General features: G+C 36.9%; 1 protein-coding gene across 6 annotated transcripts in view; it reads right to left on the bottom strand.

Moving 5' to 3' along the window:
- Positions 1 to 22,053, bottom strand: part of LOC121726676 (AF4/FMR2 family member 4) — a 229,147-nt gene that overhangs the window by 71,649 nt on the left and 135,445 nt on the right. For all 6 annotated transcript variants that reach the window (XM_042114140.1, XM_042114142.1, XM_042114138.1 and 3 more), the window contains one exon: positions 18,776 to 18,908. In XM_042114140.1, the coding sequence (XP_041970074.1) occupies positions 18,776 to 18,908 (133 nt within the window). The remainder of the gene's footprint in view (positions 1 to 18,775; positions 18,909 to 22,053) is intronic.

Here is a 22,053-nt window from a genome sequence, read left to right as displayed (position 1 = left end):
ACATTTTTTCGGTATAAAAAGTATCCTATGTCCTTTCCTGGGACTCAATGTATCTACATAATACTCTATGTATATACATATTTTGGTCGTGAAGAGGTAAAAGACAGATGTCTAGACTATCTGAGTCTATCTATCTTTATAATATTGGTATGGATATTATGATAGATTGCGATGTAGTCATTGATATGAAGCAAACATTTTTGTAATATACTATCAGAGGCCTATCATAGGCAGATGTAGCAGTAACGCAATTTGGTCGAGTTACGTTATGCCCAGCCGATATAACACTATTGACATTGACTTGACAATACTCTACCAAATTGATTAGGCTCGACATCTGCCTATGAATTAAATTCTCTGATAGTACAATGTAACAAAAAAAAAGATTTTTTTTTATCTCTGCAAATTTTCTGCGTCCTGCATAAAGCTTAAAAATTCTTTTATAAAATAGCTCTTAAAATGTTGTAGCATGTAGGGTAGAGATTAGTTAAATAAGTTACTAAAGCTCTCTCTACACGGCAAAAACAAAGTTAACAGGCTCAGACAACTTTCCTGATCCATTAGAATTAAATAGAGCTACCGTGCAACTTAAGTCTTAAAGAAAATTTTAAGGTTAGTGGAGTAAAAACTTGTTTAGCATAGTTTTACACTTTTTTTGGTATGGATTTCGTGTTACACTCGCGCCAGGACACGTGACCTGATTGAAACTTCCAAACCAAACTGCACCATCCCACCCTCCCGCATGCTCCGCTCTCCCGCGCATGGAATCAGTAGCAAAAACAAGGTTAGAGTGAGGATGGTGCAGTTTGGATGCAGTCGGTATGCAGTTCACACGGCTGCACGCCAACTGCAACTGAACTGCAAACCGACTGCGCGTTTGGTTTGCAGTTCTATTGCAGTCGTGTCAACTGCATTCAAACTGCACTTGAACTGCAATTTGCGGTTGGATTGCATTGCGGTCCGTCTGAATAGACCCTAGTTGTCACTTCTGTCAGCATTCCCGGAGTGCAACCTGTTGCTTTTTTTGTAACTATGTGTAGACTATGATTTATCAAACAGGAGCTGTAGTTCAAACCACAAGGCGTGCCAAAGTTTCAAATATTAAGATTTTGTGTTTAACCTCGTGACTAAAAGTCATTACAATGAATGTGAATAGATTAATCTTGATAGATGATCCACGGCATGGGCGTGCAAAAAAAGTAATTGCCTACTTTACTTCCAATAAATCATATTTGATCAATGATTACATTTCATGACCACCGTTTACTTTACAAATTGGCTTCATTATTTAAAGTAAGTTTCATGTTGTAAATACTTTTACACGTTTACATTTTGTAGAGTTTTAGCTTTTTTCACATGTTTTATCTACTTTCGAAATAATTGAAGAATCTTTATTCTTCAATTATTATCAATAGACATTTATCTAAAAACTATATGCGCCAATTATATTAGAAACTACCCTCTATTCCATCTACTCTACAATAATACTAAATTAATACTAAAAACGTTATCCATGCAATATCAAGGTCTTCCTAGAATTATTGAATTTTGAGAGCTAGGAAATTCAGATTCAGATCGCAACTTAAAGCTAGGGTCTGTTTCACCACTCCCTGATAAGTTCCGGATAGGCTATCTACAACTTATCTGATAGATAGAGTATAGATCAGGCGTCACCAAATGGCGGACCGCGGTCCGCATCCGGACCGCCGACCCATTGTGTGCAGTGTACGGACCAAGCATGTTCGAAGATGAACTTCGTTCATGTTAGGACTTCAACATCTTCCAGGATTTAATGTCAATTTCTACAGCTTGCACCAATATTTCACTCCAAACTTCATAGCGATAATTAGCTACAAAAAATGGTTATTTTTCCTCATTGCTATCTAAAAAATACCTTTGTAATTTCCGTAATTTAATAAAAAAAAAATTATGTAAAATGTGTGGACCGCGAGGTCATTTCATGTCTTAAAACGGACCCCGAGCGAAACTAATTGGTGACCCCTGGTATAGACTATAGAGTATCCGGCACTTATCAGGAGGTGGTGGAACAGGCCCACTCTCAATTTGACATCCAGTTAACAGCATATCGATGTTGGAGCTACGAGGCTGGCTGCAGACATGTTTATTACATTACTGCGAACGGCGCGCTAAGTAGACGTGAGCGGAAATATGAGTTCTTGCGAGTCATTTTACTTTTGACGTCGCGAATCCCGGGGGATGTGCTTAATATTCGCTGCTCATTGTTTGTATATTTATTATGATTATCTACATAAATCATGAAGGTTTAGATCATCTTTAATGTAGATTTAATGTTTTGAATACTCTGGAATCAAGAAACGGTGTTTAATGAAAAGACGGGCTTTGAGACTTTCTTACTCATTATGAGTCTAAGCAAGGCTATAATATAAATAGCAGATGATCAATGAACATTCTTAAATTCTAATAATTAATATTATTAATTATACTTTATACCATCGGTTATAACAATAACGGTCGGTATTTAACTTAATCTTAAAGAAAGTAAAGACCATGAAAGTATGTATTTATATTTTTAAAGAGCGCTTTACATAAGAGTCCCATTATATAACACAATGTATTGTTTATATCGCCACAACTGCAGCTCAGCAGAGCGGCGCTCATAAATATTTCATTCGCTGAGTGATAGCGGGTGGCGGGATACAGGCAGGATAGCGGCCGGGATAGCCGGGATACGTTATATTAACTGGGATAGAACGAAACCGGGATAGCTGCCTTGCTGTACCGATGCTTTTGGGATAAAACCGAGAAAATTGTGAACCGGGATAGACTAGGATAGAGCCGGGATAGACTGCCTCATCTGTGAAGAATATACCCAATGATATTGGGATAAAACCGGGAGAATTTTGAATCGGGATAGACTATAATAGGATCGGTTAAGACATACTAATATGCCCGATAGATTACTATTGGGACAAAACCGGGACAATTTTGAACCGGGGCAGACTGGGATAGAGTTGGAAATTGGGATATACTGACGCATTTGGCGGACTATACCCATGCTGCTGTTAGGACAAGACCGGGGCAATTTTGAACCGGGACAGACTGGGATATAGCCGGGATAAACTGCCTCATCTGCGAACAGTGTGGCTGATAATATTGGGATAAAACCGGGACGATTATGAACCGGGATATACCGGGATAGAGCCAGGATAGACTGGCCCAGCTGCCGCCATCTCCTGTTCATAATTGCCTCCGTAAATTATGTTAACTGTTACATCCGACGCACAAAAATGTGATTTCAAATTATTCGACTGCACGCAATATTTTGTATGTACAATGTACATAGATATAAATATGTATATTAGAGTTGTGGATATATCACAACACAACACAGGCAGAGTAGACAGAATGATAGAGTATGCCGACTTAGAGCTGATGTTGAATTTTTTAAATTTGACGTATTATGACGAATATCGTCGCTAGGGTTGTTAAATTGTTACCTACGAATTTAAAACTATGACATATTCGCTGGACGTGTTCCTCTTTGGTCGGATTGTTGTTTGTGTTTTGGCACATGCGATTAAAATTGACAGAATCCAATTTTGAAATCTTTATTTTAAATATTTAAAAATAAATTATATCAGCCAGCGCGAGGCACATTCCGTTCATAGTTCTAGTGAAACCCGACGAATTTGACAGATATTGAAACCTGTCCGTTTATTTGCAGTCGAACTACTGGTAGTTATGTCTATTGTGACACAGGTGAGGAGGACCTCACCTTGGTCGATTATTATCGACATAAGTTGTGCATGCTTTACAGCTTGGCAATCATGGTGGTCATCGTGGTTAATCATCATGGCCTAAGCCCTAACGTAAAGAGTCTTAAAGAAGATTATATTGAAATCTGTAAGATGGTAGACGTGGCATAAAACATAATATACATTATACTATAAGTACGGACCGTAAAAACGTTCTTTTTGGGACATTAAACCTCTAATATAGTAAAGGACGTAGCAGTATCATTTCGTCCTTACTCAACAAAATGAGTCATGTTTTGGGGAAAATGCTAATCGCACTGTTTGTTGTTGTTGATAATTTAAATTCAGCGTACGATGTGAAGTGGCAATGGAATTAAACGCGGCCTCGTACGGTAATACCTGCCAGTAATATTCACCGGCAAGTAGCAAATACACATCCAATTTTCATTTCAAAATCGACATACATTTAGAAATCATGAAATTAAGGCTTTTCACGAACCTACCCATATATTAATACGCGAGCGAAAAACTTTGGATCACTTTTGACGAAAAATGCGGAAACGTAGGTGATTGAAATTTTGCACAGTTATAGTTAGTTTATATGGTGAAGGAGTGCAACGAGCTAATATTATTTTGAAATTATGCTTTTATCATACATTTTTTTAACAAAACATTACACACACTACAACACACACACTAGGAGATTTTGATTGACAAGCCTACGAGTATACACACGATTTGTACTCTTTTTCGACCATTGGGCGATCTCTATTCACCTATAAATAGGCAAAAAATACCGAGTTAAATAGTCTAACCACCGCACTTACGGCCGCACCCAGAGACATTTATTTGATGGTTAAATTTTAATTAAGTATTATTTAATAAAGAGTTTGACATAATATAATGTAAGTATGTCAAAATTATAATATTTGTCTCTGAGTGCAGCAGTTAAAAATATACAGGGTGTAACAAAAATAAGTGATAATACTTTACGGTGTGTATGTGTTGCTTATAGAGAGTTCACTGTGAAAGTAGCAGCGCTGAAGGACCAAATATTTTTTTCACTTTTGTATGGGCAAGCGTCCGAACGTCACGAGTTTCCCCATACAAAAGTGAAAAAAAAAATTGGTCTTGCAGCGCTGCTACTTTCACAGTGAACTGTCTATAAGGAACACATACCCACCCTAAAGTATTATCACTTATTTTTGTTACACCCTGTATATGAGGAATCGCTGATGAAGTGTTACAAATTATTAATTAATTATAACACATTAATGGAAAAATATAAGCGACAACAATTTCGGCGGCTCGGTTACCCAAATAATTACTTACGGATCGCGACCCATCACCATTTTCAGTTCATTAAATATTTAAAGAGCGCATAAAGTATTCAATAAAAACCAATAACTGCTACGCAAACTGCCAACGACTGGGGCCACTGTGACAAATACATCGTTAAAATTTTATTTAAATGAATATTTATATTAATTTTTATTGTTTCCGTCATACAAAGATATTTCATAATGGCGTTCACGCCTGGTTAAGTCTTTAACATTTTAATACAAACCCTTACTAATAAGATGATCGGCGGGGCTAAAATGGTCGCTTTGTAGAATCATAGTATGAATCGTAAAATGATTCATTTTCTTAAAATTGCTAAATGGTCACTCTGCTTGCAATTCATGTCTACAGATCGACAAGGCTTTATATGAACGTGGCGAAAAAAGGAACTAACGCTGCCATCATAATATTACAAAAACGTCATTTTTGACAGTTCTCCTTTACGTGCAGCGCCCCCGCTCACGTTCATAATAATTATTTATTAATATTTCATATTAATAATTCGTATTAATTTGACATTGGTCAGTTTGACAGTTTTGACAATTCATTTGCTGAATTGGTTGAGAGGCTAAATGCAACCATTTTAGCCCCGCTGGGCCTAGAGACAACTGTCAAGCGATTATCGTAAACGCCAAAAAATGTATGGGATTTGACATTAGCATTCGCTAGCAAAGCGATGACTTATGTCAAATCACATATATTTTGTTGGTGTTTACGATAATCGCTTTCCACTCGTCAAGTAGGGCTGTACAGTTAAGCAGAGTAATACAGGGGAAAATTAACAACGGCATACAAGGCATCATAAAGCAGTCTCTAGGTCAGGTCAGCTTGTTCCAACCTGCAGCAAAACATTTCAAGTTTTAGTGCAGATCAACCTTCAGGCCATTCGATTGTATGCGTTATCCACTCGGCATCGGTAATATTCGGACGTCAATTTGCATGCAGACTTCAATTACTATCATTATGTTCGCCGCCGGCTAGGAGTCAAGGTTACTACTCGATAATGTTTCAGACAGACATAAATTACTAATAGGATATAATATCCCACCTCAACATTATAAACTATGACAACTAGGTATATTATAGAATGCCTAACTAGAGAGGCAGGCGTATTCGCAATATCCTTTAGACACGGATTCGGAAACTTATCGCCCTATTAATTGGGACAATTTTTTTTTTTATTGACGCGGTGACCAATAACCGCGCGGTAAGTTTCTGAATTTGAACGAGAACAAGTGCAGATAAATGTAGTTATAAGACCAACACTTATCTGCAGGCTAACTCGTCTGATTACGCACATTCGAATAGATACCCAACCAACAGAGATTCACCATTAACAGCGCAATAAAACAATTTTACAACCGTAAAAGGTCAACCAAAAATCGTTATTGCCATAAATTTCACCAATCTTACACCACATCAACAATCTATATAAGGATAGCGTTTGGAATCGCTCCGAACAAAGAGAAATAAATCCCACATTCAGGTTACGTTAAGGGAAGTGAAGATAGAGAAAATGAAACGCACAGAATATAGTAAATAGGAACAATAATAGTAATAGGATCAACATCCTCATCACTTTATGCGACATTATTTTGCTACTATTTCAACATCTGAAGATCGATTTTTTACTGACTTCCAAATAGGAGGAGGTTATGCTAATTAATCTTATAGTATTGCAGTTGACGTTTAAACTATAAAATAGCATTCTAATAAATGTGAATAATATTCTGATTGGTCAAAAATATAATACATCTAACTGTAAGAATCTCATCTCATAAGAATTATTTGCTCGCAATTTTAAGATGGTATTGCAATTTGCTTGGACGGCCGGATAATTATTAGCACCCGTAGAATCGTCTATTGTTGCTGTTACTATACTTGCTTTTCTGATGTTGCGAGTATCTGTGGGAGGTTTTTAGAACTTTCTATAAGGTGATTCGTTTGCTTGTTTGCCCCCTCATTTAAATATATAAAAAAACTTGCAGATGTCTGAAGGTGTAGTCGCAACTCGCAGCTACAATAGACTCTCTTTTATTTACACTTGTAGTTATAATAATACAGAGTTATACTTCTTTAAGCGGCCTTGGAGGTGGCCTTCATATAAATATGTCTGAGCTGAATTGCGCTATAATAATGCACTTATTGTATGTCGCCGCTTTCATTCTCAAGATCGGATTCGATGCATGAACCATGATATTAAATGTTATGAAATTCATTGTAGGTACATAAAATAAAACCAACTTGTAAACATTTGTTTGTCTAGGTTAACTCAACAAAATGTTGAGAGGATTAATATATTTAAAACCGACTTTTAACAAAGTGGCGGTTGTATATTTATTTAGATGTATTGTATGTCATACCTGTTTATATCTTATATTCACGGGACTCAAAGAATCTACATATAAATTTTAGAAAAATCGGTTAAGCGGTTTGGGCGTGAAGAGGTAACGGACAGACAGACAGACACACTTTCGCATTTATAAGATTAGTATGGGTAGTGGATATGAATAATAATATTCCCCTTAATGCCCTAACTCATTCCGCGTTTACCCGGGCCGAAGTAATGAGCGCAAACAAACGACCGCCGCGCCGAGCCTCAACTTTTTACCCCCGCCTTACACACTTGTGAACCAACAATCGGAAGTACCGACAACTTTTTTAATCATTCTATTTCATTTTATGTTGATTGTTATTGTGATTATTTTTAGAAACAGAATTTTAGGGTCACTTTTCTGAGTATTAAGAGTACAGTTACTACCTACATACAGAGGGGTTCAAAAGCAGAGAAAGGAAGTCTTCCAAAAAACCCCAACCAACTTTCAACTTAAAAATTATACGGATTCTCGCTTATTAAGTACTTCCAACGGTAGTCGCAATGAGAATAAATTGCTCACAATTTGTCACTTTGCGGACAATTTCTATGGAGTCGTCGATGACAAAGGCAAGAAGTGTGTTGACAGGTGGGATGAGTATATCATTACGGGGAGTGAGGACGTATGAAAAGCGCACGGCAATTTGCGCTGACGCACGCCGGTCATCAATTTGAATTGCACCGACGACTGTGACGATTTCGACCGAGTGTGGTGTCCACGATGTTAGGAGTTTACGGATATATAAAAAGAATGTTATAAAAAAATACAGAATTAGGGTTTTCTAATCGCACGGCAGTGCTTACACCAAGTTCCTTAGATGTCAACTCTTTTTTTAGGCGAACAATTAGCCGATAGGAATTGGCCCAATTGGCCCCCTTTCCTTTCCTAGCCACCACATGCCCACCAGGTGGAGTCATATATCAATAGGGTCTTTCCTGACAATTTTTATGTCAACAGTTGTCATAATATGTCACGAACTTAATCGTCTCTAAAGAAGAATCAGATGCTAACGATAACATAAATTAATTAACCCGAGTAACGAGTTACAATTATCGAATAATCATCTCGATAATCTTCAGTCTGACCGATGTCAAGCTGATGATTATAATAATATACAATACAATCGCTCATTATTTATTGCGTCGGAAAATTTTGATCGATTGAATTCGCTAATTGAATTTTAAATATTCATACCGGGCGTGAAACAACATTCAATGGCCGTTTTCAATTTGAGGTCACAGTTTTAAGGGAAGCCGGGAGCTGTATATTCTTACGCGGTTCAGCTCGAAATTCAATTAAAAAAGAAACGTGACTCGAAAAATACGTTGCACCTAGTATTCATATCTCCGTCTCTATGTTACACATTTACAGCTACTAACAATAGCCTTTCCGGCTTTCCAGAAATCTAGCCGAGGCAAATATTAAATTCATAACTTCTGATAATACCAACTGTCTACTTATTCTGAGAATAATAATATGAAAGCGTCGAAAAATCTCAGTTTTACTACTACAGACCTTTTAAACTGAATCGGAAATCTCAAGTTTTTTAAGAACGAGCGTAAAATTTTCTCCATATTGGAAACCGGATTAAGTTGGATGCGAGCGGATCGTGCCTCGAGAAAGTTAAGGGGGGGGCGGGGAACGTCGCATGCAGACTACTTCCTAGTTCCTATATTGCACTTCGGGTAAAGGTACAATAATGTCGTACCAATTAAATAAAATACAAGACTTCTATTTAAAATCTAGTCAAAGTTACTAGCTAAAACTTTAAGACTAACATTGAAACTTTTAGGCATTTATTTACAATTTTTGGTGGTTACCATTAAAAATTATATGAAAATGATATTTTCTTAAATGAAATTACAATCATAGTATGTGTCCTAGTCCTTGGTGAGCCATGAAAAATTCAAACACAGCACATAGCAAATCCGCAATAGGCGTACAAGAGTGACAATCCAGCCATTAGCATAGACCAGCTTGGACCCAGAAACCGACATCCATAGCTGGGGGATGACGCGTGTCTGTGACATTTCAGATTTCGAATAGCTATCGTCGAGTCGTCGAAATACGACTGTCGCCAGTCGCCCGATAATCCCCAATGTGGCTTAGTTGATTTATGATCACTTATCTAGTTACATTTTAACTGCGATCAACATGATCCACATAAATTTTGATTTATTCTAATAAAGCAGTCTCCTTTGCATGTCTACAAACTAAACTAAAAATTATAGATTACCTTTATCAATCTAATTCTCTCTTTCTATTCTTCTATAATCTTTGATGACCATGCTTTTGATGTAACATGAGCGGTAGAAAACTATTAAAGAAAGCGACGGCATATTTTCACCCCAGGGTTACGTTTTTGGGCATGAATGCTTAAATAGTGTGGGACCACACGCGATGTTCGGTGATAGAATGCTGCTGAAGGCCGTTAATTGGTTGTATAAATATCGCTGCAGCGGCGTTATGGACGTGTTACGTGCATGCGCTACCAAAATTTACTTTCGTTATGTTAATTGCTCGGACGCCAGGGAAAAATGTTACAAGTCCCAAGGGATTTAGTATTGCCGCTAATTCCTTAAAAGCCAAAGGTTTTGTAACAACACACCTGTTAATCGTAACAACTCGCGATGAAGCAATCTGAAGAACAAATAGTAGGAGCGAGTCCATCTACAAAAATTACCTAGCTATTAGGAAAAATCCCCACTAATCAAATTTTTAACATTCGCATGAAATAGATAGAGTAGTCATAATGAACAAAGAGAAAATCCAGGTAGACACCACGTTCGTTAGTTGCCTAATCGAGTTCCGTACCGATGGCCGAGTGAACTGGTGGGGTGGGGCTGTAACTCGTACGCAAATCATTTATCATCGCCAAAGGGACTGTAATGAAGAGAGTGGTCGTTAGGAATTAGTCCCCGCTTGCACGTCCAATCCGCAAATCTCTGCAGCTTTTAACAAAGAATATTGTAAAGAGGAAGGATTTTAGTGTACGTTATTTTATGAAAATAACGAGTAGGTGAATCTATAAAATCTATCACAGATTGTTTATTTCGCACAATACCCGAGAGATTTCATGGTGCTGGATTTGTGCAGAACATGTGACCGCAAAATGTGAACGAACCTATAAGAACATTTGACGTGAATTTTTCGTTTTTTTTTTTCTGTTTTATAAATGAAATAAAATGCATAAAGCAATTAGGGCAAAACAAAAATGCAATTTGCATAAAACGATTTCAAGATGAGATCGTAAGATCTGCAATAAAAAACCTAACCTCAGTACGAACACAATATAAGTAAAACAGTAGACCATCTTCATACTAGACCGCACAAATCTGCTAAACGTACCACACATATAGCGCAGGTGGATCAGTATCCATACGTGTCCCAGTCTTACCAGTCTCGTTCCAGTAGTCGAGACTGGTAAGACTGGGATTCCAACTGCTTCTAAAGTAAAGGCTGGAGAGATGAGGGCTGACGAGAAAATAATTGCATACAAACCACAGCTATTATATTGCGGCTTACATTGTCCGGATAACCTCAGGTAGCACAGAAATGTTTCGTCTCGTCACAGCTATAATACTTGTTGAAGTTATTTGACTTAAAGACTGGGACTGAGGTACTCTACTGTTTGAAACTTATACTGTGGGGATTTAGTAGTTACGTCTGTACAGTAAATCCCACGATGTCGTAACGTTGAAGTCGTGGTCACGAATTAGCGATTATTGTAATAGGCCTGATGCTGACGGCAGACCACAATCGGGACCCGCAAAAATTACAACCTCCGCGCTCAACACAAACACAGAAGCGCACATAATGCTAGACACTTATTTGCTAGTTTGTATGAGTAAATAAATCGGCCAAGTGCGAGTCGGACTCGCGCACGAAGGGTTCCGTACCGATACAGAGTAAAAATAGGCTATACATTGTGTTTTTTGTATGGGAGCCACCCTTAAATTTTTATTTAAAACCACCCTTTTATTTAAAATTCAGGTGCATACCTCTTGCCATTATTCTTATAGAGCGAAAAAGGCCGAAAAAATCACGTTTGTTGTATGGGAGCCCCCTTAAATATTAATTTTATTTATTTGTTGTTATAGCGGTAACAGATATACACAATCTGTGAAAATTTCAGAAGTCTAGCTATAGCGGTTCTTGAGATACAGCCTGGAGGTGGAGACAGACAGACGGACAGACAACGAAGTCTTAGTAATAGGGTCCCGTTTTTACCCTTTGGGTACGGAACCCTAAAAACAACAGGTTGCATTCCGTTACGTACCGGCAGAAGTGAAAATAGCAGCAGGCCCAGGCTTACATTTTTTCCGCGCAAAGATCTATCTTTCCCTTCCTACGCCGCAAGCCGAGACGGCGATTTACTCTAGGGCCGTCCTACAAATTTTTGATGAAGTCACGTGTCCTGACTCCTGACACGATTTAACTGTTAACATTTTATACCCGTTCCAAAATCGAGCACAACGCCGCGCCGCAAGAAAATGAAAATGGATATTTCCAAATTGGTTAAAAAAATATCCAATTACTGGAAGAAATAAATTGAATTTTAAAAACGTTTTAATTTTTTTATAACTCTTTCAAAACTTATGCACCTTTATCGGCTACTGAAATCTTCACCTTAATGTCAAACTGGGTCACATTAAAATTTGGGTGTGAACACACATATAAAACAACAATAAAAACACTTACGGAAGAATTAAAATGAAGTAAAATTTTATTGCGTTCGAAAAACGAAACACTGAAAAGGCATTTAATTAGCATTAAAATAAAGATCTAACCTCATTATGATCCAATCATCTTCGAATCGAGCGGGAGCACAAAAAGGCAATTTCCCCATCGGAGTAGCTTCAACGATTAATTCAACTTGAAGCTTTTAAAAAGGAGCAATTTTAAACACATTGAACAAATTTTATTATGCAGTATTGCAAACATAATATAAAACATACTTATTGTAAGTTTACATTATTTTAATGCTCGTCATAAAATTATGTAAAACGCAAATCATATTATATTGATTACAAAAAATTCCAACGGACACATAGACATAAAATTCATGTGGACATAAAAATAGGACGTGAGAGCTATATTTTTATATGACGACAGGAGATATATTATAAATTATAATGTAGATATATCTAGTATCAAGTACAAATACAGAAAATACTGTTAGAATTAGCATTATTTAGGCATATTTTATGCTAATGTAAGTGTTTTGACCATAAAGTTAATATACCTAGCGGAATAGAGCAACAATCTCGAGCTGTCAAACGTAACCGAAATTGGTTTCATCTGTGTGTAAAAATATGTGTACGTATTACAGTTACACAAGCATGATTGAACATGATTTCTATGAGATTAAATTGTCAACTTGCGGCACGTGCCGACTGGACGTCAAAAAAAGTGCTGCTGTCATGTATCACACGTCTCTTTTTACCACGCAGTGTTACTGATAGTGACATCTCTCTTGCTCAGGCCTTCGTTTCTCTATTCCGCTAGGTATATTAACTATATGGTTTTGACAATTTTCACCGACGAGATCTTAATGTTTTAAAAAAACATTTTTTATGTGGAGTCAGAAAACAGTGAAATTAAATATGAAGTAACGCGCGAACGGTGTTAATTTTTAGGGTTCCGTACGTGAGGGGACATAAAGGACAAAGGATACTTTTAATCGCGGAAAAATGTACGATTACTGCGTTTTTATGCAAGCAACGCCGATCACAACATTTAGTAAAGTTTAGCACTTTAAATCAAACTATCGGTAAATAATATTGGCTATTTGAAACGTTTATGATCCAAAACACGATTGTGTGTTAAACGCTATTGTTCGAGACAGAGCAATGAGCATCTTGAACCTAGATGCTGTGAGCTAGATAGCGCGCTCTCCCACCATTATCACACGATATTATCAGACCCGGTCACATATAAGATACAATAAAACCATCGGCATAATTTGATGCTATATATCTGCTAAGTGCTATCTAAACATCTTTAGATATCATTTTACTGGAACTAACTTATAGTCAACATTTTGGAACACGGGGACCATAAAATGGTCCTCCGATTTTAAGAACTGACCTTTTAATATTTTATAGCAATTCATAAGCAGAGATGGTGAAGGAATTAAAATGATGTTATTAAAAAACTAATACTTACAGCTAATACTTAGCACAAAATGTGTGATTCGCCGCAAAACGGCTATTATGCAAATTGTATGCTTTGCGGTTTAAATTTTTCTTTGTGGGTATCACCTGAAAATTGAAGATTCTAGGAGCACCTTGATCTGACGCTGTACGCACGATAGTGATGTTACGCGTTATATCGATAATATTAATCAAAAGTCAGTAAGCTGGAGGTCACAATTTAAATAATATTATTTTTTTCCCATAAAAATATCCGAATTATTAAATTATCCGAATTATTCGTTTCAGTGAATGTTGATAACATTTAAATGTTATTAATAACTACTACTTACTTATTTAAAATATGCGGCAGAAACAAGTGTAATTATTTCAACAATTAGTTACAATGTAACTTACACATGATACTCGCCCATTATTACACTTTGCGTGCCAACATTAATAAATAGAATAATTAGAATATTATTATATTTTTACAAATATAACAAGTCCAAAGTCTCGATATCACGCGAGCCGCGACGCAAGATTGAAAATAATTCATTCTTCAACTAGATGTTGCCAGCAAGCGCAGGAATGTTTATTGTGGAGAACCAGACACAAAAAAAACTTGAGAGGTGTCAAGGGACACCCGAATGGAACGAAGTTATTCATTTATGTTCATAAAACCTGTATACATATACATTATACATTATACACGCCCAGGAATACTAACAACGCGTCGCTGTTTATTTAAAAAAACGCCATCTAGTTGACACACAGGAATACTTACTATCAGCTGTGATGTGTTTTTTTTTAAACACAACGAATTTTTGCCAGTGTTGTATGTGATCGATCTTGTCTATGTCATTGTCATTATGATCTGTCATCTATAGTCTATAGACACTATACTTTGTGGTCTCTACCTCTGTGCTCTCTGTTAATTACGTGCAATAAATTGTTAAAATATTCATCTTGCATTTTATTTCTACATCAACGCAAAACTCTTCAATAACAGACAGACAGAAAGACATCCTTTCATATTTAGGATAAGGGTAATAAGGAAGTAAAGAGTAGTAAATATGGCGTAAAAGTGGAATGTGTTGTTCTATCGACATGTTCGATGATTATCGCACATCACTACAACCTTATCAAATAATTCAGCCTCCTTTGTTATGGTGATATTGTGTTCACGAAATTATCCCTTCTGTTATAATCTGGGAGGGTATAAAAAGTTGAGGCGCAACGTAAAATGTTTTTATGTCCCCCCACCTGAGAGTTTCACGCGAGATTTGTCAGAAGTACGGGCTACAGACTGCGGCATGATCGCAGGGAAAATACATCTGTTTATTTTTTATTTGGGGTAATTTTAATCCCTTAAAGTGTCTTTACGACGCATATAGAAATATGTAGCGACATTCTCTATTAAGATAATAAGAATTCATTGGTTATATCTACGCTAATCATGGTTGTAGAAATTAGAGTATAGATCAGCTCGAGCCGGCCCATTCGTGCCGAAGCATGGCTCTCCTACGATGTGTATTAAATATTTATTGTGTATCGTATAATAAAAATCTTAAATATATACGTATAGTATAAAAGTATTAAATATATTTCCGTTAGCTGGTACCTGTAACACAAGTCCTTCAGGTACTTACCACGGGGCCAGACTGACGTGGTGTAAAGCGTCCATGGGTTTAAAAAAATATATTATTAAAAAAAACAGCGTTTAGTGGTAAGACTGGTAAGCGACAATAACATATTACATTCCATTCAAATGTATACTTTCGCATAGGTATTATGATAAGCGAAAAACTTACTCTCAGCACTCTGATACATAAATATCTATTTGAACAATTCAGAAGCCTCGAATCTTCATATTGTGAAGAGCACGTAACAAAGTTTACCTTGTCCTAACCTAGGTCAATTCAAGATCAAATTCTTAAACACAACAATTTGTAGAGCTCCAAATAGCCAATCTTTTAACTCGATACCTCTGACAGCTACCTACGCAAGCCGACCGAGCCGACCGACCGAAACAACCTGAGCAAAAAACGGCATAGGTATCGCAATTAAATTCTTTAAACGTCAAACAAATAAATTATAAGTAAAACACTTTTTGAAAAAAAGCTTTTATTTAAATGCTTACTTTAAAAACGACGAGACGCCATATTGGATATAGAATGACATTACATTCGTTTACAAGTTAATCTCAATGAGCCCTATCATTTGATACCCATATTGCAGAAGTACATTAAAAATAACTATACCTCTATCTTGAATGAGCCGCCATATTGGATGTAGTATGACATTACATTCGTTTTCGAGTTACTCTCAAAAAGCCCTTTAAATTTTTTTTTTATGAAATAAGGGGGCAAACGAGCAAACGGGTCACCTGATGGAAAGCAACTTCCGTCGCCCATGGACACTCGCAGCATCAGAAGAGCTGCGCGTGCGTTGCCGGCCTTTTAAGAGGTAATAGGATAATAGGGGAGGGTAGGGATGGGAAGGGAAGGGAATAGGGGTGGGTAGGGAAGGAAATAGGGTAGGGGATTGGGCCTCCGGTAAACTCACTCACTCGGCGAAACACAGCGCAAGCGCTGTTTCACGCCGGTTTCCTGTGAGAACGTGGTATTTCTCCGGTCGAGCCGGCCCATTCGTGCCGAAGCATGGCTCTCCCACGTATGAATATTGATATTTAATATCCATATTGTAGAAATGCATAGAAATAACTATTTCGCCATCTTGTATAGTCGGCCATATTGGATTTAGAGTGATGTCACATACAATATCATGTATTGTCATCCAAACTAAACGTGCATGCAAAATTTCAGCTCGATCGGTTAAATATATCTACTTCAAAATTGAGTTCCAAGATTTCACCCGAACATACATACAGAGCAAGTTAAATAAAAGCTTTTAAAAAGGGTATCAATTATCCTAACTTCAGTTCGCTTTTGACGATCTGGGTTAGTCTTCTCTCTCTCTCGTTCTCCGTATATACGAAAGAGAGGGATATTTCGACAAAAGATTAACAAGAGATTGGGGCAAGTTCGCCTTCTCCGAGAAATATAAGTCAGTTTATGGCGAATTGAAATCGTTCACACTTTGGAAAACTTCACCTGATTCAGACCGCGCAGCCGAGTCGTAGAGTCTTTACTATGACATATTGTGCCAAAGAGTCTTTAGCACATAGGTACTTGTATTTTTAACTAGATGACCCGGTGAACTTCGTATCACTTCCCTCCTAATACTTATAAACCTTTCCGGTAATTCCAGGAATAATTCAAGACTAAAATTAGCAAAATCGACTCAACTATTCTCAAGTTATAGCGAGACTAACACAATTAATTTCTATATAAATAGATTATTTGACAACATACGATTTTCTATAAAAATCTAAGTATGTCTACCTACTGCGTACTTCTTAGTATAACATATTGTACACTACTAATATGTTATGCTAATAGAGAATATTTAGACTACACCAGTATTGATGCCCGAGCACCGTCTACATCGCCACAAGTTCTATTCAAATAAACACTACAATACGACAATTTTATTACCAGCCGGCCGCATGTTAGCGCACATTATCAATCATAATTCCACATCATAATTTATAATCTATTCAAATTCCAATTCGAAATAATGGATAGTTTAACACATTCGCTAGTTTCACTATTTCGCATTTGCATAAAAAGTTTACACATACATACACAGTTTCACACACATGTTTACTTATAAGTTTACGTGTATAGATAGATAAGATGAAGACAACACCTTTTTTTACCTGCCTATGCATACTTTAAAATAATATCCTAATACAATATAAACAGTACTAATTACAGAATTCAATTCGTTTTCTGTAGCTTTAGAAATAAACATAGGAAACTATAAAAATATTATACTCAATACAAGCCGATTTCTTAGTAAACATCGTCGATTTTACTAGCACAGTGAAATCTTGAGCATTTGTCTCGCAAACGGCTCCCTCGAGACGACTGGCATAAACACTTCCGAATAGAATGATAAATGTAAAGGTCTGACGTTGTATAACTCGATTTAGGGCATTTGATTCGTATAAACTCTACTGGTTTGGGAAAAAAGTTGACAAACTGATGATGAGATGAGTAAGGATATCCTTTAGATTTCAGAACAACATTTTAAGAATGAAGACTAGTTGCAGAAGTAAGAGATTTTGTTCACCTAGCCTCTAGCTATACAAAATAATATAATAATACCTGTATATATACAAGTGTAGTAAAAGAAAGTGATAATATTTAAGGGCGTGTAAAAAGTATAAAGTTCACCATGTATAAAAATTAAAAAAAAATCTCCACAGCCGAACATATAACCTCCTCCTTTTTGGAAGTCGGTTAAAAAGCTGTGCGAGCGTTGAAAGAGTAACTTTTTTTACTTTTGTATGGGCAAATCCATGACGCTGGGGTTCCTACTTGCACATACAAAACCAAAAAAAAATACATCTTTCAGCGCTGCAACTTTTACAGTGAACTAGGGACAGATACACACCCTAAAGTATTATCATTTATCACTATGTTTTGTTACCCTGTTTATAAATTATAAGACATAAATAAAGTTAGATAATTAAATCCACATAACATCTAGTCAAATGATATAAAGTAATCACTGACGCAGCTGCATCGTGTCCAACATCGTACATTCCTACTCCATCGGTTTATTCGGTACATATAACGAGCACTAAACTAGTATCGACGACGGCTAATTAATTACCCTAATTTATGTCCATTGTGGCCACTATACAGACAATACAGTGGACAAAGAATCTTTAATTCAACTGGTTCTATTTCATTAATGTGGCTTGGTTTACGATTAAGATTAGTTCTGACTTCTGATATCGCTTGGTTTCAAACCGAAAAAGTCAATTGGATTTTTAAAAATTAATTTTTCGTAGTTTATAAGTTAAGGTGACCTTAAATAAATTGGGCATAAAGCTAGAGTTATCATTACATCAAACAACGCATCTAGTATCTACCTTTTGCTAACTTTACGCTAGAAAATGAGTAAATGTTTTTCTTTTCCGATATCAGCCTTCCACTTCCGTAAATGCCTAGAAGTAAATTAAAAACGGCGCTAGTTTTAAAAAGTCCTGCCATAATAATACAGCGGATTATACTGTCCGGCTGTGACTTGTGACATATTTAATATTACTCACATGGCGCCGGGCTGGGCGGCTCCGCGCAGATGCCGATGGACTTGCTGGGGTCGTCGAGCAGCGTCTGCGCCAGCGAGTAGTCGCCGAGCTTGATCTGGATCTGCCGCACCACTGGGTCCCGGTTGCCCGTCACCTGGAGAGGATAAGCACATGAATATCTAGAATAACCGCAGAGCGGAATGAACTGCATTCTCTATACATTTTTATGACCTATCGCGCACTTTGTCGCTACGCACCATCACAATGTGTTTGTACCTTAATCGGAGGAAAAAGAAACCTTATAATATTAGTACAGATAGTTGGATAAAGCCCATCTACATGATTCCTTACTTCATGTCAGCAAGCCCGCATCTACTATAACAATCTTTGACGAAGTTTTTCGCTTTGTGTGGGATATAAGTATAACCTATACATTACGTAGGTACTAGGTATAGGTTTGAGCTTAGAGAGTAATAGATACAGAAGAAAAATATATGCTCGAATCGCATTGAGCTAAGGCTGGTACCTTCTCTACGGCTCTACCTTCAAGGGCCTCTATTCAGTGCGACATTTATTGCGGCAAAATGTGCGGCAACTGGGGTGAGCAACTAGCGAGCAGCGTCTAGTACTTATTAAATAAAGTCGCGAGACAAACGGCGCCAACCACAGAAATAAATCAAGATAGAACGGCTAAGCGGGTGGAGTAAGCGTGTTTCAATCTTGCTCTGTCGTGCAAGATTAATTGAACGTTCATTCTGTCAGCGCGCACGTCTCGACTTGATTACACCGGAGCGGTTGTGCAAAAATGCCTCATGGTGCAGTGTCTAATTGTAAAAACAGAAGTACGAAAGTGAATCGGTCAAAAGGAGGTATTTCTTGCCACGGGTAAGTAAGTTATTAGTTTTAACTAAAAGCAAAGCAAAAATTGACACGAGCGATTCCTTAGCAAAGCACGCGCGTCGCCGTTCTGTCTTGATTTATCTCTGTGGCGCCAACACTTGTCCGAGGCCAAGATCCACTTTGAGTTGCGCTTTTGTCTTGCACTACGAGCTGCTACGGGGCGGAATTTGTCAACGGAAAATAAGTTAAGTTTGTGTAATTGGTATCATACTTTTACGAAAATAAGTAATTAAAAATCCATACTTCCATGCTAATTTTATAAATGCAAAAGTGTGTATGTCTGTCTGTGTTACCTCTTCACGCCCAAACCACAGATACCGATTTTGCTGAAATTTGGTATGGAGATTCTACGAGTCCCGGGAAAGGGCGTAGGATACTTTTTATCCTAGAAAAATGTACGGTTCTCGCATGATAAACAAATTTTGGCACAACAGAGTATAATATGTTGCCGCAATTTTGTTAGCATAAAGGAAAATCCCATCTGTATTTTTCCGAGCCAATATTATTAAACATATTATGTGCTTCTCCATGGTTTGTCTATGCTTTATCTACAATTATTTATAATCATACTACTTTGTGTCTATAATTATGTACCTACTTTCTGTCTTTTAATATTATGTGGTGAGAAATAAATAAAATTATTATTATTATTATACATCAAAAACCTCAGTTTCAGAAACCTTAACATTCAAATACACACAGTAAAAACATCTTCGTATTCTGTCAATCATAATAATATGGCAACAACGTAACCTTTGAATGCATCCACGTCGTTTCTCGCGTATTTCCAGCTAAAACCAAATATTTATCAGAAACGTTTTTCCTGTTAACTTCAACACAAACCACTGCACGCGCTTATCTCAGTTTAAAACAGATGGTTACACTAGGTCCTAATCCTATGACGCGGTATCTAATTTCCGCAAATTAAAATTGTGATAAGGTTATCAAATTCGCAAACAGATAACCGACGCTGATAGCATTATCACACACACAAGGTCAATGTGTTTATAAACTCTTATCGTAAAATTTTAAGCGTATAAAACAACAGAACGCTACAAAAATGTCTGATTTTTATGACGTCTACACCTGGTAATTTACGTCTTGCTTTCTCTTTGAAAACCTAAGAAAAACTTGACGAGCCTCAGAATATTTAGTAGCGATTAACCTAGGAAGACTTCAGTTTAAAAATATTTATGTTTATGAGCATAAGGAACCGTTAATAAATAGAAATAGATAACCATACAAAATCTAAATAAAACAATAAGGTAAGTATTGCTTATTCATTGAAGACAAATTAACCGTACGAATTACCCGCGCAAATTAGTTAGAATAACTTTTATACAATTTTCGCTGTAAAGTTACAATGTTAAAAATATGAAGCAATTAAGATTGTGTTCCCGTGTAACGGAATATCGTCCCTAAATAATTATTATATTGGGTATAAAATTAAAAAACCTGGTCACAAACAGGGTTATGGTAATTAAAAGCTTCGCCCCGGAAATCCTTATTAATAATATAATTATTGTAATCAGTAATATATAATTAGTGTAATCAGTACACTTTTTAATTTTTATCACGGCCGTAAACAATGTTTTGATAACGCGGTGTCGCCCTAAAGGTGGGACCGCACTAGGCACGGTTTGGAACCCGACCGCACGAGGCTAGTCTGGTTCTTATTTGGATGGTTTTTATAGAGATAGAAAAAGATAGAAACCAGAGGGTTTCTATATGGATTTTCTAAGTTCTGAACTTAATGTTGCTAACTACGGAGGGAATTTCATATAAACTTAGAGAAACCAGTGGCCTTGCGATAAGTCACGTCGTTTTCTGCTGTTGCTTCATATCAAGCTGCAGCAGAACGACGCGACGCGACACTTTACATCCTAAAATTCTAGAGTGCCGTGTGATGTTGTACCGGTGACATGTAGTGCGGCTTAGCCCATACAATTTCATACTAAGAATTTTTTTACCATCCCACGTGTCGCGTGACGCGTCGCTTCGCTGCAGTGCGGTCGACAGTCTGTGCGCCTGATGTGATCTCACCATTATTCTACGCAATGCTTAATAGCCGATTCAGGCCTGTGTTTTTGAATTTAGAGGGAATAATTAAAGCCAATTGTCCGAGCCCATTTTGGATGCAGCTGTTTGTTCACAATAAATTTTACAGTGATTGAAAATTTTCAGAGATTGTATGCACGCACCACAGCGGAGTTTCAGGAGAAAAACTATACAAGCATATCAGTATAAATAAGAGTATGTACAAATCTGAATAGAATGATAAAGTCTGAATAGCCACTGTGGAACTTTATAGAAACAAAGTTATTTTTTTAAACCTGGTTTTATTCCAAACTCTTAAATTCGAATATAGATAGAACCAATTAAACATCTGAATCACAACT

This window comes from Aricia agestis, chromosome 4, assembly GCF_905147365.1.
Source record: "Aricia agestis chromosome 4, ilAriAges1.1, whole genome shotgun sequence".
In the NCBI taxonomy this organism is placed as follows: Eukaryota; Metazoa; Arthropoda; class Insecta; order Lepidoptera; family Lycaenidae; genus Aricia; species Aricia agestis.
The sequence above is the reverse complement of the archived record's forward strand: the minus strand, read 5'-3'. Positions and strand labels throughout refer to the sequence as shown.